The 17,757-nt window shown below is 41.5% G+C and overlaps 1 protein-coding gene across 1 annotated transcript in view; it reads left to right on the top strand.

Annotated features, from left to right (window-relative positions):
• akap1b (A kinase (PRKA) anchor protein 1b) overlaps nt 1-17,757 on the top strand; it is a 37,632-nt gene that overhangs the window by 4,284 nt on the left and 15,591 nt on the right. The window contains exons 2-3 of the mRNA XM_033631245.2: nt 8,951-10,578; nt 15,013-15,137. Coding sequence (XP_033487136.2) covers nt 8,976-10,578; nt 15,013-15,137 — 1,728 coding nt within the window. The 5' untranslated portion in view covers nt 8,951-8,975. The remainder of the gene's footprint in view (nt 1-8,950; nt 10,579-15,012; nt 15,138-17,757) is intronic.

The following is a 17,757-nucleotide window of genomic DNA, read 5'->3' as shown; positions in this document are numbered from 1 at the left end:
TTGTGATCTTAAACTTCCAAGTGTCGGTTTGAATGCATTAATCGTTCAGCCCTGAATTAATCTTAAAGGAGAACTTACCTGAATGCAGTAGCTTTGACCAAAAATAACAGAATAAATTTCAGACTGGCATACACACCACAATATTAGTCTTTTTTTTTATCAATATCTAGTAACTGATGATTTCAGTATTTTTTACAGGCAATGAGATATATATGTATATATTTTTATATAAACATATTAATATTAGGTCATTGGAGTGCTTCTGCTGTTTGCTGTTTTAATACTTGTCATAATGCAATAGCAACAGTTTTCAAGTTCCAACAATCGGTGAAGGAGACGAGCACAAACAACTGCATCTTCAATACAGAGAGTATATGATAGCAATTTTCCACACACCATCTTGACGTATCATTTTATATTTACCTCAAAGATTGAAAGCTTCCCTGTTAGTTGCACTATGACACTGTCACCTTGTGTAAAACATTTTTTTTTCTCTTCAGTTGAAAAAAAAAAGGCAACTTACTGTATTGGGCATGGTCACACATGAGCAAATGCAGGTGATCGGCCAACCATCGCCTGCTGAGGCACTATTTGTGCTAAATGTTTGCTACCTAATGTGAAGTAGGTTGACAATATGATGTTATTCCATTTTCTTACATTCCCTGCCCAGTCCCTGACTTGTTGCCAGCCAGGCAGAATCTCTCATGAGGGGCATTTTGTATTTTTCATGGCCATTATCACCCAGTATCAGCTGGTAAGACACAGCAACAGTCGATGTCTCCTCCACGCGTACTTTGCTTTTGGTTGAAGCGGCGATTTTGCTGGTCACAGTTCACCAAAGCTGAACTCCACGTTACGCAAAGACGCAAATTTGTTTTGCCACCAGAAGCAAATGTTTTATCCACCCCTTTGCTTGCACTGAATGGAAGTGAACGGGAGGTGAATATTAGACGGTGTTAATTTCACTCGTGTAACTGTGCTGTAAATTTGTTTTTGATAAACTACTTGATTAGTTTCCTTACACTGATAATTCTTGTACATGATATGAATTGATATAAGTGGAGTCAAATACAGTGTTTTTTTTAAGTAGTCAAACCCAGGATATATTCATGTGTGTCGGTTAAAGATCAACATGAATCTGCATTAAACTCCAGAAGCTCCGCTGTACTCAACTTGTACTTTTGTACACTGAGGAGCGCTGCAACATAGCATCAAAGCTGTCTACAAGAGTTTCAAGGGGGCGAGGAAAAGGAATGAATATGAGGGGATTCATTCAGCAATTTGTAGATATTGCATCACTAAAATATAAATATTATCCAGTTGTTAAAGCTCTTGGTGTTTCTTCTTAACTGACCTGACTTGCTTCAACAACCTGTAACATTAGTTCCTACAGTGACTCATGACAGTGCCTCTACACTGTTGGCCTAATCATTTTGAGGGAACTGATTGTGGGAATTGTGTGTAGTGTGCAGAAATTGTTGACTCAAATGTACAAATGCCAAATATGAAATGTTTGCAAGATTATGTTTGCAGTAACATTTTTCAGAAATGCAAGCAAAGTTGGTGTGCAATTTATACATTTGAAATTGTCTAGAAATTCTCTATTTTATGCACTTGTAAATAACAATCGAATCATCCACATATCACCCTGATGTGTGGATGGTGTAATATTTCTCATCTCTTTGGGAGTGAGTCTTCACGGCCATGCATTATTCAAGACAGGGGCCACAGCCTCGGTACATTCAAGTGTTTGCACCCTCTGGCCTAAATGTTGACATTCTTAGAGGAGAATACCTACTGCTCATTGAATTCATGGAATACTCTGGAGCTTTCAGAAATGTATTTCAGACAGATAAACCATTAAGCTAACAGGATCCCAGGCAGTTTTCCAAATGGTGTTACTTTATTGAATATGGCACAGTGTTGGGCCTATTTTATAAACACACATTAATCGCTATCTTATTTTTTCTGTTGTTAGGCCACTTTATGTAGAAAGTATATTTCCTAGTACTGTGCTGCTTGCCTGCAGAGGGCCAGCAGCTGATTACGTAGAGCAGGTGGGAGTGCCAGCAGCCATAGAGGTCAAAAGTCCATATATATATATATATATATATATGTGTGTGCCTGTGTGTGTGTAGCTGCCAATGACAGTTGTGTCTAGAAGCATGGCAGGATATGATTGAGTCACGTCCCGACCATGTGATGCCTTCCCCCTGGTGGAGGCAGGCTTGGCCAGGTTTGTTAAGGAAAGGCATGTGTACATGGCCTTTTTTTAACATGCACAGAGTGTCACCTCCTGTTAGGCGACACACCAGGAATTGGGTATGCAGAGGGCTGTTCCATAGTCTTCAGTTAGGGTTGATTTCCTCAGTACAGGCTGATTATTTTGTAACCCCTTCAACCCAGCCTGTGTTGTTGATGTGTTTCATTCTTTGAGTATTTTACACAGAACATGATTCGGTAGTCAAAAGTAGTGTGAAAGCTTTAGATAAAATGAACCACCCAGCTGGGATTGCCATGTGTTTCTCAGGCAGTAGAGTGCGCTACAAGGCATCTACTATATACACACTATAAACCATATATCTATATACACTTAATGGCATAAAATTTATTAAAAGAAATAACATGGCAATGACTTGTCAGAATCCATATGGATCGATAAATCAATATTTTTGACAAGTCTACAGTAAAGATATCTAATGGCAATTTTTTTATCTTTCGTGGCAAGTGATCGCAGTAGAAACAGTAGAAATGTGGTATTCAAGCAGTCCGCCAGGAATGTGTGCATGTATCTGACTGGCCAATGCAGCGTCTTGCTGGATGACAATGTGTTGTGTTGCTTGTGCCCTGTAGTAGCACCCCTGCTGCTCATGCAGAGCTAAAGGTGGTTTGAACTCTGCCTGAGACTGATGTAAGAAGGTTAGGGTTGGGGCGAGGTGTCGACGTCATCGTCTACGTAAATACATTGATGCGAATGATTAGCGTCGACACGTTGGTTCAAACAAAAAAATGGCGGTGGCGGTGGCGGCGGCGGCGGCAGCAGCAGCAGTGCTGTGCTATTGTGCTATTGCCTACTCAAGTGCTGGAATTTGTGATAACGCCTGAATGCAACACAGGCTCCGCTCCATTGACTGTGTGCACAGTGCCGGGCTGTGTTAGAATTGTCTCACTTGGGCTATTTAGCTAATATAATGGAAGGGGAAACACTGATGTTTCAATAAATGTTAATAAGAAATGTTTTGGTATTCATATTGTTTAAATTGCCTCATTAATCAAATAATGGAAAAATAATCGATAATCGAAAAAATAATCGTTAGATTAGTCAATTAATTGAAAAAATAATTGCTGGATTAATCGTTAGAAAAATAATAGTTTGGGACAGCCCTAAAGAAAGTACCAGCTGGCTTGGATTGACATGTCCCCGATTCTCCTGTTACTTTCTTTGCTGTCTTCAGTGAGAGACAAGTCGCACCTTTTATAGTTCTCAGTAGGGTTGTCCCAAGCCAATTGCAGAATCACGATTGAGGCACAGTCTGAGCTTTTTTTTTGCGGAGTTATTGGCTGTATAAATCTCAGTCTCTTTTCTGATCCTGTTTGCTGCATGCACAGTGGAGCGTGTTGAATAAACTAACTTTTGAAGGGGGTATTTGTATTTGTATGCCCCTTATTAGAGATGACAGTAGAGAGAGATCACAAGAATTGAGGGGAGAGAATGGGGGGAATGACCCACAGCATCCCTAATTTTGACCCTAATTGGGGATGCTGTGTTTCACAGTTGGCGACTTAATCTCTAAGCCACAGGAGATTCCGGGGCTGCTGTTGTAGTTCAAAACAGCATTTGACTTTGAGTATTTTCTTCATGTTGGAAGAAAAAGGCTGTTAAAATCCTGTCAAAAGCTCCATGCCACAGATCCACAGTGACACTCCTCTCTCAAAGGACAGTGTACATAACACAGTGGGACTTAAAGAAAAATATTGGCCTTGGCCTCTCTGTACACGGGAACATGAAGCCTGTTTATTATAGGAATCAACATTTTCCTAATGTAAAGCTTGTAACAGTCAAAACATCTATCAGATTAGAGTTCTCAGTTTCAGCCCAAGCCCGACCCGAGTAAGCCCGACGGGTCGGGTCGGTTTGGGCCGACTAATTAAGTTAATTGGGCGGGCTGAGTCGGGCTTGGACAGTGGAGAGAGAGAGATGAAAAAAAAAGTGTGTCTATATGTTAGAGAAGCGCACTGGTTGAGGGTGTGACAGCACTAACACACAATGCTGCTGTCCATGGTTCTTATTTTGGAGTCTGTCTCTGTCAATGAATCAATTATCAACATTTTCTCTACTTGTAAATATGTAGCTCTTCATCATTTTGTTAATCCATCATCTCCAGTTTGCTGTAAGCTGTGGTGAATGTAGGAGAAGCGCAGCGTCACAGAAAACCTATTGACGTGTAGGGCTATACCCAAATATTCGGATATTCGAATATTCATTTCTATGGGTAGGTATTTGTTATGAAAATTTGGTATTCAATATTTGTTTTTTGTTTTTTACATTTTTTGGTGCTAAATGTAGTCTTTTTGTTGTTCGTAAATGTAGGTTATCAGTAAAAATCAAAACTTTTAAATTGCATTAAAAATGTGAAAATGTTGTATAGCCTACCAACTGAGCTTGTGCACAGGGCACACTTGAGCGCATCTGTCTGAGGCTGTGGATCAATGCCAAGTTTTACCACTTTATCACTATTCCCTCTAACTTGTAGCTGTTTTTTCGTTATCTTTTGAATTTAATATCAATTATGGAACCGTTTTTGACAACGTTTGTTTCTCCCGTTTTGCACAATAAATTATTGTTTAAAGTTTCAACAAGTTTCTTTTGGAGTGCGTGACACAAGTGTGTTTTGAAAACGACTGCGGACTGTCACCTGCTCAACGCATCAGTACCTTCGGATGCCATGACAGTAATAGATTATAGATTAATAGATTATAATAATAATGTCAAAATATCATTTACAGACCGATTTAACAGACGATCACTGCTGCCCGACCCGCAGGTCCATTTACGGGTCCCGCGGGTTACGGGTCGACCCGCACATCACTACTCAGCTCAGTCTATAAATGCTGTACACAACAGTAGGCTATAGACATTATATTCTATTCAGGCTGGCAGAACCAGCAGTGCATCGGCTCTACAGTGCACGGCACTGCTGAGTAACCATATTATTGTAGCACAGAGTGTCTGCCAGCAACCAATTACTTGCAGAGGCTTCCTACAACTTGTTTCAACGGTTCAGATTTAATCACAAGACAAATTAAACAGGATGACTAGCCAATGTGAAAATCAAAAGAAAGCATAGAATAATGTAGTAAAGGAGACTGTTGTGCCATCACATCTTTTTTGTGGTTTGAGAGCAAAGATCCGGTCGCCACTGTGCAAAACTCCGCAATGCAATTAGTTCTGAAAAAACCCCGGAGTCCGGGGCTGTTGCCAACAGGTCGTCCAACAGGTCGTCGTCCGTGTCCAGCTGGTCAGCGGCTAACACAGATGCGGGGACGAGCCAGAGGATGGGAGAGTTTCTGCCGCAAACAAGCACCGAGACCCGGGGAGACATGGGAGTAACTTCATGTGTTTACAGCAGATAGCAGGAGCGAGGACAGACGTCTCACTCCGCTACTCTGTGCTGCAACGGAGCACACACTTTCAGTTTATAATTGTAACATCCGTTGGCCTACTAACTATTGATAACACGCTTAGTATTTTACAAATTTGAGGTTTTTTTTTTATTTGATGAATGTGGCGCTGATATGCAAAAATGAACTTAATGACTGTGGGGCAGTGGGCAAGTAATATAATCATAACACTTTTACACACGGTAACCACCCCCTGCCTGGCATAACAACTTCTCTGGCGGAAACCCTGCAAATACTTAAGGAGAGAAAGAGGGAAGTCTGCTTAGGGGCCTACCTTGTGAACCAGCTGTGCGATGAACAAGAAGCTCTGGCCTGACACCTCATGCAACAGCCTAATAGCATTTTGGATTTCAGTCATCGCTGCAATTACACTGATGGGAGAAAACATATGCTTTTATACAAGTGAGGGGGCACAGTGAATGAAGTTGGGGGGCACTGCCCCCTGGTGCCCCCTCGTGAAGCCGACTCTGGGTATATCCATCTAGTTAACTATACCTACCTTAGGATTGTTACACATATGTAAGGTATAATGCTATATTGTTAACTGGCAAATTACGTGACAATGCATTTCAGGCAACAAGTAACTAGTAGTGTAACGAGTATTGTAACTAATTACTTTCTCCAGGGAGTAATCAAGTAAAGTAAGGAATTACTTTTTTTCCTAAGTAATGTGTAAAGAGATGGATGTTGCTGTGGCTCTGTATGCTTCGTATGCTTTACGTGTTAATCGTCTTCTGCTTCTCGGTCGTCATGGTGTTTGTTTTTTTTTTCCGGGAGTTACTGCACTGCTATATACTGAACTGCTGCTACATTATCTCCTTCTTCTTCCGGGTGAAAGCCAGTGAAAGAAAAAGTGGTGCACGCGCAGAACGCTGAGTCTGACTCCAGTTGGACTAAGCGGATACATGCAGCAATAGTTCGATTTATTATCCAGGTGTGTTAGTCAAGCTACGGATAGTCCAATTTCAGTTGGACAAAGCTGTTTATATGCGTTTAAAAGTCCAGTTTCAGTCGGACTTAGCCACTAATTCGATTTTCTCAAGCTGCATGTAAACGTACTGAGTGTGTGAGCAGGTGTTGCGTGTCTTTTTGTACCTGTAGGGCTTAGGCTTGTGCCGGTTTGAAAATTTTCCAACCCGTTTGATTAAAGCCAAATATCTAACTGAACCGATATATCGAATTATATACCTAATTTTACCACTGGGGGTCGCATTTGAGCTATTTTTCCCAATAAAAGCCCATTATAGGTGTAATGCGCTTCCAATCCACTAGGTGGCGGTAATGCTGTATTAACTGCCAATAAACACAAGGTTACACAAGAAGAAGCAGAAGGACGTCAAGACGTTAGGGCAAAGACGGTGGATAAACCAGTAATAATAGTAGTAATAGTACAGTATAGTATATACTGTATAGTACAGTAGTAATCCAGTATCTTTGGTTAGGGCAACAAACTGAATGACTGCTGACTTCCTCGCACTTTTCCCCGCCCCCAATGAAATTTGATCTCTCGCAGCAGACAGCTGAGCGAAGCTGCGGAGTCCCTCTGAAGCCTCTGAGTCAAACTAACCAAAACACTTGTAGGCTCCTCCACTTCATTTATAAACAAACATAAACCTTATTAAGTTGTCATAATGCATGTTACAATGCAAGATAAGTTGAATATAGTCCCTTGACATGTCGCTGATGTGAAAAGCCCCCCCACCCCGCCGGTTTATCCGGTTGACATGAATTAAACCGGGTGGAGCTCTTAAACCGGACCGAACCGCTTAAACCGGAAATCGGCACAAGCCTAGCAGGGCTTCAGACTGGTACCCTTTAGTCTCATTTTGCAACCATGGGACACAAGTGTGACTTGCAGATATTATTAATATATGGACTTTTGAGCTGGTTGTTTGTTCCCAGCTCACAGGAGGTAAATCCTCATGTTTAAAGCTGCCACAATAACAGTTAAACTTTTTGCTAACTGCTAACATCTGGCTGTTGACCAGAAGCTACAATTTCACAACAGAAACATCAATGCTTCCAGCCTGAGACTAGCCACGTGCTACGGAATAAAAGCACCAGTGGTTCCACTTTGATTTATTTAATTATAACAATACTTTATTCACCTTAATTACAACAGTATTTTATTTGACTTTATTATGGCAGTAGCTACTTTAATTAACTGTATTGTAACCATAGCTCGTTTAATGTTTGTGTATTTAAGTAATCTAGAGAGTAGTTTAGAGGAGATTTAAAAGATATTGAGATATAAATTGTGTATCGAGTGCAGCCTAAAAATATTGCAATTTACTTTTAAGCCATATCACCAAGCCCAAGGTTAAATACACACCAATAAGTTTTTGTTTTAAAACACATAACTATTGTTACTTTTACACATAGTATCCACACTACTCCAGCATTTTAGAAATGCTAAAATGGAGACTTTTGCAAATGCAGCTCACCCCGTTTTAGTTTGAGAACTCTGGGGTCGCATTTTAGTGTGGACAGACAAAAACGACGACTTCTGGAAACGATGATGCAGATTCCCATGCTCGGTTCCCATTGGGTCTTATCAGTCGTAGCTTGTCAAGTCCAAAGATTATACTTAGGCCTATATACACTCTGTGATCTCATCCTTTCCCTTAACCATGGCTTCCTCTGGTGATGGATAATGCTCAGAGCTGGTGCTGCTTTAATATGTCGCTGCATTTGCTATGAAAATACCTTCAGTAACAGGTCCACCTCTTTGTCGGTCCAAGCAAAGAAATCTCTGGTCTTACTTTTCACCTAAGCAACCACCTGTAGAATAGACAATCTTCTTCCCTGTTAATATCAGCACGCACATGCCAAGTGTACGTGAATCTTCATGTGATATGTGTTTTCAGGTTTGTTAGTATGGACAGAGATTAATACTGAAACAGTGCTAAAACGTTCTTGGGTATTGAGATTTAAAATGTTTTAAAATGCTGTTTTAAAATTAAAGGTGTGGATGTGGCAAGAGTAGGCAAGTTTTCAAATGAGCATATAAATGAAATGTGTTTTATCGTATTTTCAAGATGATTTCAGAAGATTTGATTGGTGATATGGAACTGTTTCGATACTGCTGAGTCTTTCTTGAGTTCACATGGGATCTAGCATATCTCCATATTATGTGAAAGACAATAGCTTAAACCCTTAAATCTACATGCAAGCAACGGGTAGATCCAGACCAGGTTTTCCAGATTTGCTATACATTTTATTTAATGTGAAATGTCCTTTAACTAATACAAATCTGTGTGTCTTCCAGGTGTAGCTGTTAGTGTCCTGAGGAAATGCCGCTGAGGTTTCGCTCTATTGTGCCCTACACACTACCCGGAGTCCTTGCACTGATTGGCTGGTGGTGGTACATCTCGCGGAAGAAAGAGCGGCTAATCAGCCATGACAGCCCAGAGGGGGCTCCAACCGCTATGGGCCTTAGAACATCTCCAGCAGAGGGTAGCAATGGTTTGGTTGAGAAAAGCACTGTATCCCCCACAAATGACACAGAAAGCCCCTGCCACAGACCTCCACAGGCCAGTAACCTGAGAACAGAACATGAAAATATTTCCCAGATCCATGTCCAGGGCACTGAGGCAGAACCTTCACTGAAACAAAGTTCCGAAGAAGCAGCCCCACACCTTGGCAGAATAAAACAAGAGGAAGTCCATAAACCCTCAGTCTTGACTCTACCTTCACCTGGCAAAGAAGACCACCTGCAGGTGTCACTGAAAGACCATAAAGACCCAGAGAAAACCTCAACACCTGCCTTGGTAAAAGAGCTGGACAAACACCTAGTCAAAGCTCCAGCCTCTGCTCCAGAAGCCACAGTCGAAGAGGTCATCCTGCCCTGCCAGTCTACCAAAGTCACCAGCTCCTGCCCCACAACAACACATCGTTCTGATGCAGAGAGGCCGGAGCCAGAAGGGGAAGTGGCAAAGCACCACAGTGCTGTTAACATACAAGATGAGATGATCGTTTGTGCAGTGACGCCAGCCAAAGTAAAGACAGTGATTCCATCAGAGGCTGACTCTTTAGAGACACCACCTTCAACGCAGGATTTCCACCAACACATTGTAACCAGCACACCTACCTCCCCGACCCCGACCTTCACAGCCCTGACAGCAGCCCAAGACTCCACCACCACATCACAGGACATCCAAGTAGAAAGTGGCAGCGGAGAGGAGCAGGATCTGGAGCTTCTTGCAGCTGGACTCATAACTGAGGTCATCTCGGCAGCCACCCAGGAGGTCCTCGGTGTCACCAGCTGCCAGGTCACAGACAACAGCCAGCCCAGCTGTAGTAGCGGTTCACCACTGGCTAGCAGCAGACTACGCTTCCAGCAGGAGACCAGCACAGCAGCACAGCAGCACCACCATCTACTGACAAGCCCCTCTCAGAAATGCTATGAGTCCAGAGAGGCCACAGAGGAACAAGAGCAAGGGATGCCTAATGGATGCTCCTTGGCTCCAATATGGGAGCCTGTTGAGGTCAGTCACAGGGTTCATCAGACAAACCATGCACAGAGAAGCCACTGGCTAACACCGTCGCACCAAGCAGCACAAAGTACTCCTTTGCAAAACACGAAACTGAAAGGTGATGAAGGAGCTGCGCTGGCTGACGACTCAGCCTGCAGTACGTGCCACTCTGAGGACGGCATCAGCAACGAGGAACTTCAGAACAGCATGTTTGACAACCAAATGGATGTGATCCAGGTTACAGACTTGTCAACAAGAGAAGCCACACAGCCTCAATCACTGGTTGAGACCGCCACTGAGGCGTCCGTGTTGGCTGAGGAAAACTCAGTGGATGCTGTGTGTGAGATAAAGAGGCTTAATGGAATGGGCCTGAGGAATGGAGCCCATGGGACATGTGAGGTGGAGACGGACCAGTCTGGAGGTGAGTCATCAGTCTGTTGATTCTCTGTACTAGTGTGAGAGGTGTTGCTGAAGTGAGTACAGCCACACCGATACTCAGGTTTTTAAGCACATACTCATATTAATAGTCAGATTTCAAATCTGAGGATGATATATTGGCCAATCGGAATCCCTGAGATTTTTTTTTGGAAATTGAATGTATCACTAATATTTCTGTTTACATGCAGCGGTGCATACTCCGATTAATGTGTCCTAACATGCCGTTTATTTTATACCAAAATATAGAGATGTGGAAGAGCCGTCACTTGTGTCATTTTGCAAAATAGTTTTTTTTTTTTCAAAGTTTTCCACCGGTGGTGGACTTGTTGGACCGTGTGAACACAGCCTCCCTCTTTCATTCCTTCAACCACCTTCTTGAAAAGGTCAGCATTGTGATATTTGTGCCTGTCCAAAACCTGCTGATATCCAAATCTTTCATAATGTATGAAAGTAGGTGTGGGCTTTTCTTTTGGGTGCCCCTGCAAACTGTTGTGAGTTTATTTGCATACAACACAGAGCTGACTGTAAACAGATAAGAGGCAGTGTGTTGCAAACAGCAATGGAAACCCCAACTAATGAGCATATTCTAAATGTGCTGTATACATATCCAAAGAATGCTCCTGAAACCTGAATAATACCAGCATATCTCGCATCTTCATCAGAAAATTATACGTTAATTTTGATTTCTTGATTTCTTTATTTTGGTGTTGTGCACACATGTGTCCAACCCACATAGGTTTATAAGTCCCCAACGAAAACAAAACACTCTCTCCCAGGCCTGGCAACCATAGTCAGTTACAAAAATGCTACATTTGGATAATAAACAATAACAATGGCATAGTGCTACACGATTAATCTAATCGCAGTCGTGATGTCAGGCTGTGCGATTACGTAACCGCATAAATGGCTGCGATTTGCGATTTAATGTAGGCTAAATAAATGTTAACGTGTGTGCCTGTGAACGTGGCTGCCTCTCCTGTAGTGTGTGGAGTTTGTTGACATCACGCCCACAAGCTATCCTGGTGCGTGCAGCCGGCGTGCAGCAGTGACCAACACAGACGCTGAAGAAGAGCATGAGCTCGACCATGAACAGGCTGAGTTGGTGGCGAAAAAAACGTCTGTTACATGGCGATACTTTGGATTCAGGTACGGCGACGCTGAACAGAAAGACGCGCTGTTTAAGTGTAAAAGTTAAAGTCGCCACATCCCGCTGCGACCTGACCAATCTATAACAACACTTGAGACAGCACAGAGAAAAGTAGGAAGAGTGTATGCGAGAGAAAGCCGAGCCGTGTAACGTTAAAGACAAAGAGACAACTGAAAGCCGCCAGAGCTTCATAAAACAACATCCAAGCACAGTTAAGCAAACATTTTAAAGTGTCACAGGGAAATCATGGACTCCATAACAAATGAAAAATTGAGAAATTTTGCTCGGGTTCGGCCCACTTGACATGCTGCTGTGTTGTGCTATGGCGCTGGAATTTGTCATTTACTTGACAACGCCTGAACGCAACATATGCTCGCTCCGCTGTAGGTACAGTTCCATGCTGCGCTGCTGTGTGAGCAGTGTGTTTGACTGTGCTCAGTCTGTTGATGGTCATTGACACACTGTCTGTCCATAACAATAACTGTCAGGTCAGTGCCCCCCTGATATAATGTAGGGGAAACACTGAATCAAGCAAAAAGACTCATGATACCATTTATTTATTACATTTTATTGTAATTACATTGTAATCGCAATCGCGATATTGTCCACCATAATCGCAATCGCACATTTTTATCAAATCGTGCAGCACTACAATGGCATAACACAGGGATGCATAATTAGAATTTTTTTTTTGCAGATATCCGATATGCTGATATATAACAATTTGTTTGGCCAGTTACCGATATCAATATATCCACTTTTTCCCCACCTAATTTTAATCAAGTCTCTTCTGTAGATGAATTAACATGATATTACACATGCATACTCTGATCATGATGGCCCACCAGCAGATGGAGACATGAAATAGAAACATGTTGGCTTATTCCAATAGTTCATTTTAAAGCCGGTATCAGCTGATACCGATGACGTGCCAATATCGTGCATCCCTAGCATAACATGGCAATAACAATCTTTTGCCATTTCTGTTATATGGCAGCTGATCTAATCCTCTGCTCAGAGGGTAAGGAGCTCCAGAACCTCATTGTTTGGCCACTGTACCTCTTCTTTGGGTTAGCAGCTAACGGCCGTCAGCTGCTTTTTAAATCTCCCATGGTGGGTCGGACACATAAGGCATCATCAAAATGTCACACCCGTCCCATCCTGCCAGCTCTCTCTCTTACATAGACACACTTTTGGCACTGTTAATACCTTCACTGCCAGCACCTTCACTGCCAGCTTAAAGGCAGACAACTCTGTCCACTTTTTCCACGATCGTACCTATTATACAGAATGGTGAGGTGGCATAACGGCGCGGTAATCCTGTTTTGAACCGGCAGTGTAAAAGGGGCTACAAACTCTGAAATCTGTCAAACAGGTCTCACAGTAATAGTCAGGATTAAGTATTAATATGTTTTAAACAGGGGAAAATGAGTGAGTGGGGAGCAGTAAAAAATTACTTGTACTGTAACTGTTTAATTAAGGTCTCTACAGGAAGTGTTGTGTTTTAAAAACACAACATCAACAGAAAACAAAAGTTTTGCAATTTTAAGTGTTGATGAATGATGATTTTACCCTCTGAACCTATGGAAGGATTTCAGTGTGAAACATCTGCAGGAAGTGTTTTTTCATGAACAGCAGCTTAACATTTAGAGAAAGAATGATGAGAGGGCTGACAGGAGGAACGACTGGAATTGATTAGTGGATGAGTACAGTTTTAACATGTTAAAGTATGTTTAAGTGCTGAATTTGCATTAACGGAATATGAGAAACTTTGAGCTTGAAAGTACACTCCTGGCCATAGGTACAGTGGTGTCACTGAAAGCACACACTCTAGCTCTTTGCTGGAGCTAGACTCTTTCCTGTCACTTTTTTACAACTTATTTAAGTGAATAAAATGTTTCTCCCTTTTGTCAAACGTCCCACTTTACTTTCTGTGGATGGACTTTACAGGTACCTTAGGTCTGTATAAATCCATAGTGTGAAAATTCAATTTTCTGTAAGTAAAAAAAAAACAAACAAAAAAACCCGTGTTTTGCTGCCACATGTGACCCAGTGGCATTAGCTGTGTAAATCACCAGTTTCATCACAATGTGATTCTTTGGACAACAGTACGATATTTGCTGATATCACAAAGACTACTGCAATCCGATTTTTATTTGATGCAATTCAGGGGCCTGCGATGGTTATGAGACAATGTGTGCCCATGAAACAAAATCAGTTACAAAAGAAGCTGCCACCCCTTTCTTTTTTGCTTTTGGCCATAAAAGATAAAAACAACACATAAGTAATGTGAATAATCGTAACCACCGAAGAGCAGGACAAATAAGTCAATGTTCAGGACTTTCTGTCAGAGAGCCCTTTCTGGAAGCAAAGTTTTCATTTTAAACTAAACCTTCATCTTTCTTTCCTGAAAACTTCATGACTATCGGCATTTAAGCTCTGAAGGCAAACTTCTCCCAACAGCCATAAACCCATTAACAACATCATTCAACAAAAGCAAGATATTCAGCTCAATGATAACTGTCAAGGTTCCTACACAAAAACAATTGTTTTCCTGAGTCACTTATTAGTTTAAGCATTTTTACATTGTATAAATTAGCCTAGCTGCCAGTGGACTTTTTCCCCTCTACTCATACCGTTTATGCTTTTTCACACTCACTGACAGAAAAGCACGGTTGAATTTCAGCCTGCATGCATTTCAGCCCAATATCAATAAAACAGAGAAGCTAATGTTGCTGCAAACCGTTAGCAGCGTGAGGTGCTTGGCCAGTCAGGTGACATGATTTCATAACTACATTGTTTACATACAGCACGTGTTTTGTCTGTTGACCACTATTTTCTCCGAAATCAAAAATATTTCCACATTGTGGATTTATTTTTTTTTTTTCCCCAGAGTAATTAATGTTATCCTCATCGTTTTTCTCTCAGCTGCTTGCCATCTGCTTGCTTTTGTTTGACGGTGACACACAGTTCAAAATAAAATCATAACTATAAGATGATAATATAGGGTTGTTGATCATGAAATGGAGATATCTATCCAGATCGTTGCAACCCTAGGCGATATGTGAGGTTGAAGACAGTGTAGATGCTGTTCTTTCCAGTATCACATTGATGTCTCACAATTAAAGTGATACGATGCCTGAGACACCCTCTTATGGGTGGGCCACATGCCATTAGATTGCCCAGGCTGAGCACTGGACCCTGAAACATCTATGTTTCTTTGAATATTGCTGGTAGAGATGGTGATTTTGTGTGTGTGTGTTTATTCAGGCTCTGATGTGAACAGTATGGACTCAGTGGATAGCGGCTGCACTATGGGTGCTGTGGAAAGCCAGAGCAACCATGCTGCCTCCTCAAGCTCTGACCTCATCATCTGGGAGATTGAGGTGCCAAAGGTAAGTTGGGACAACAATTACAAAACTATGACTTTTCAGTGTGACATGATATCAACCCCTCTTACATTATACACCACATCTTTTAAGTGTAAAATGGAGCCAAGCAGCTTCCTATTTACCAGTGTCAGTGCCATGTCTTGTGTTAAAAAATAACATGAAAGATTTTCTCAGCCTAACAAAAGATTAATGTTTGATATAAACAAGTGTATGTGTGATGCTATAGAGTATTGATCATGTTAAATGGAATAGAGCAGTGAACTTATGGCCTGTGGGCCAAATCTGGAGCTGGATGGCCTCCTCAACTATTTTCTGATTCACAATGAAAATAAATTGTTTCTTGTACTTGTAACATAAATCAGGTTCCAGGTTGCATAATAAGCATCATAATAGAGCTTGAATGTGAGTACAAAATTGTGACCGATTGCAGTTTAAATGAAGGCTGCTCAGATCAGGACTTTTGGGGCTGATCACTGATTGCTGGAAGCAGTATGGACCAATACTGAATACAGAGTCTATTTGAAGCCTTTTATTGATCGTGTTTAGGTACTCCTCCTTGCCTAACAATATTGGACAACATTAAAGTTAAGAGGTGAAAAAGTATCATGAACTGACAACAGCTTATTTATTGGCAGGTAACATGCAACACTTTTCACACTCTCTCTGAGACACAACTTGAACCATAGCTGCCTATGTGAGGTTAATGGGAGCAGCTTACAGCTTAACAAATAATAGATTCCCTGTGGAATAAAAAATGTACAATTTTATAAAATCAAAATAAGAATAAAAGCTAAATGTGCACAACACACCTAGTAAGAAGAATAAATTATACTGAAGCAACTAGTGTGGATTTTGTCACCTATTTGTTTCAGTCGTGTCACACGTTGTCCTTATTTTTAATTATAGTTAGTCAAACTCATCCTGTTTCTTTAGTGCAGTCTTAGTTGACTAACTCTTACCTTTATCATAGAAAAGCAGTAACTGTTAGTTTTAGTGAATGAAACAATTGACATTTATTCTATTTTAGTCATTAGATTATTGAACATTAGACATTATTAAGTCAGTCTAGTTGAGTCAAACCCAATAATATGGTCATTTTAATCAAACACAAGATTTTTATCTTTTGATTATCTGATGGAGAACACAGGTTGAATTATAACTTAACATGCTACAGTTACATACTTGTGACACTAGCTCCTTTTACACTGCCAGATTTTTGGCGAATGTTGGGCCATTTTGCCGGCAAGCTGCGAGCCTTTAGACACACAGAGCCAGATTGCCGAGTTGATCCGAGGTGCCCAATTTTCCGCCTCGTAGGGTAGACATATTGGCGGAATCTTTTTGGTTTAAAAAGAACGAGGCAGCCATCCACCACGGGAGGGGCTGTTGATGACTTGTGGGAGGAGCTGTTGATGACGCCGCACATGTGAGCCACTGACGGTGGATAAACAGGAAACAGCTGATAGCAGGAATGAGCAGCTAGTAGCAAGAGGGAAACGCAAATCTGAAAGACGCTGTAAAGATGAGCAACTGGGGAGATGAGGAATTGCGCGTCCTCCTTGTCCTCGCAAACGAACAGGCCATTAATCGTCAAGTAAAGGGAGCGGTAAAGGACCGGCTAAATTATGAGAGAATGACTGACCAGCCGCGGCATGTACTGTACGTCACTGTTTACGTCACATGCCGAGCTACACGTTTTGTTACTTGCTCATGCCCCCCCATTGCCCCGATAAAGGCGCATTATGTATAAACAAAAGTAGGTATGCGGCATTTTGCCGCACTCCCCGATTTTGTTTTTATACTGCCAATGCTGAAAGAAGACTGATTGGGCTTTCCTGCAAATTTGCACAATTCCTATTTAAAAAAGGGATACTGACAGACTCAAGTGCACACACACACACACACACACACACACACACACACACCAACCTATAATGGACAATTGTGTTTATTGACTCACTTGCTCACACACACATATCTGCATTTTAGCGGTGCATAGAGAAATTCTCTACGTGTCTCATTTTTTTAAGTGACCCGATTGGCTCTTCTTATTGACCACCAATCAAACTAACTGAAATGAATATCAACGTGTAACGATCAACAGTAGTTTAAAGGGAACCTATTTTGCTTTACTGTTCTAAATACTTTGTTAAAAATGTTTTTTCTTCTTTGGCTACAGCATGACAGATTTCTTTATGTTCATCTGCTGTAGGCAGATGTAAATGTTTACATGTCATACATCAGGAAACCAAGTAAACTAGGTTGTCAATGTTGTAAATTTCTCCCTGATGTTGGAGCGGAGTCCTGTTAGAACATGTCCGGTTGTATCAAGCCGCTTTTATTGGTGATTTTTCACAGAGTGGCGCTATTCTCCATTACAATCTGCCAGAGCAGACTGGGCTTTTACTGTCAAAACCCTCTGGGTACATCTCACACCTGAGCATTTCTGTGAGTTTGTGCAAGTAAAAACATAAATAACTATTTTGGCAGTAAGTGTTGGAGTCAAAGGGCATCCCAAACTGAGACAGTCAAATACTGAACCCCATGCCCTGTACCAAATGGTTTGAGACAAATGTGTGAAGTTTTCTGACTCTGGCAACTACTGATCGAAGTTTCCAAATAC

The sequence above is a fragment of the Epinephelus lanceolatus genome, chromosome 4, assembly GCF_041903045.1.
Source record: "Epinephelus lanceolatus isolate andai-2023 chromosome 4, ASM4190304v1, whole genome shotgun sequence".
In the NCBI taxonomy this organism is placed as follows: domain Eukaryota; kingdom Metazoa; phylum Chordata; class Actinopteri; order Perciformes; family Serranidae; genus Epinephelus; species Epinephelus lanceolatus.
This window is presented reverse-complemented; position numbering and strand designations above follow the sequence as displayed.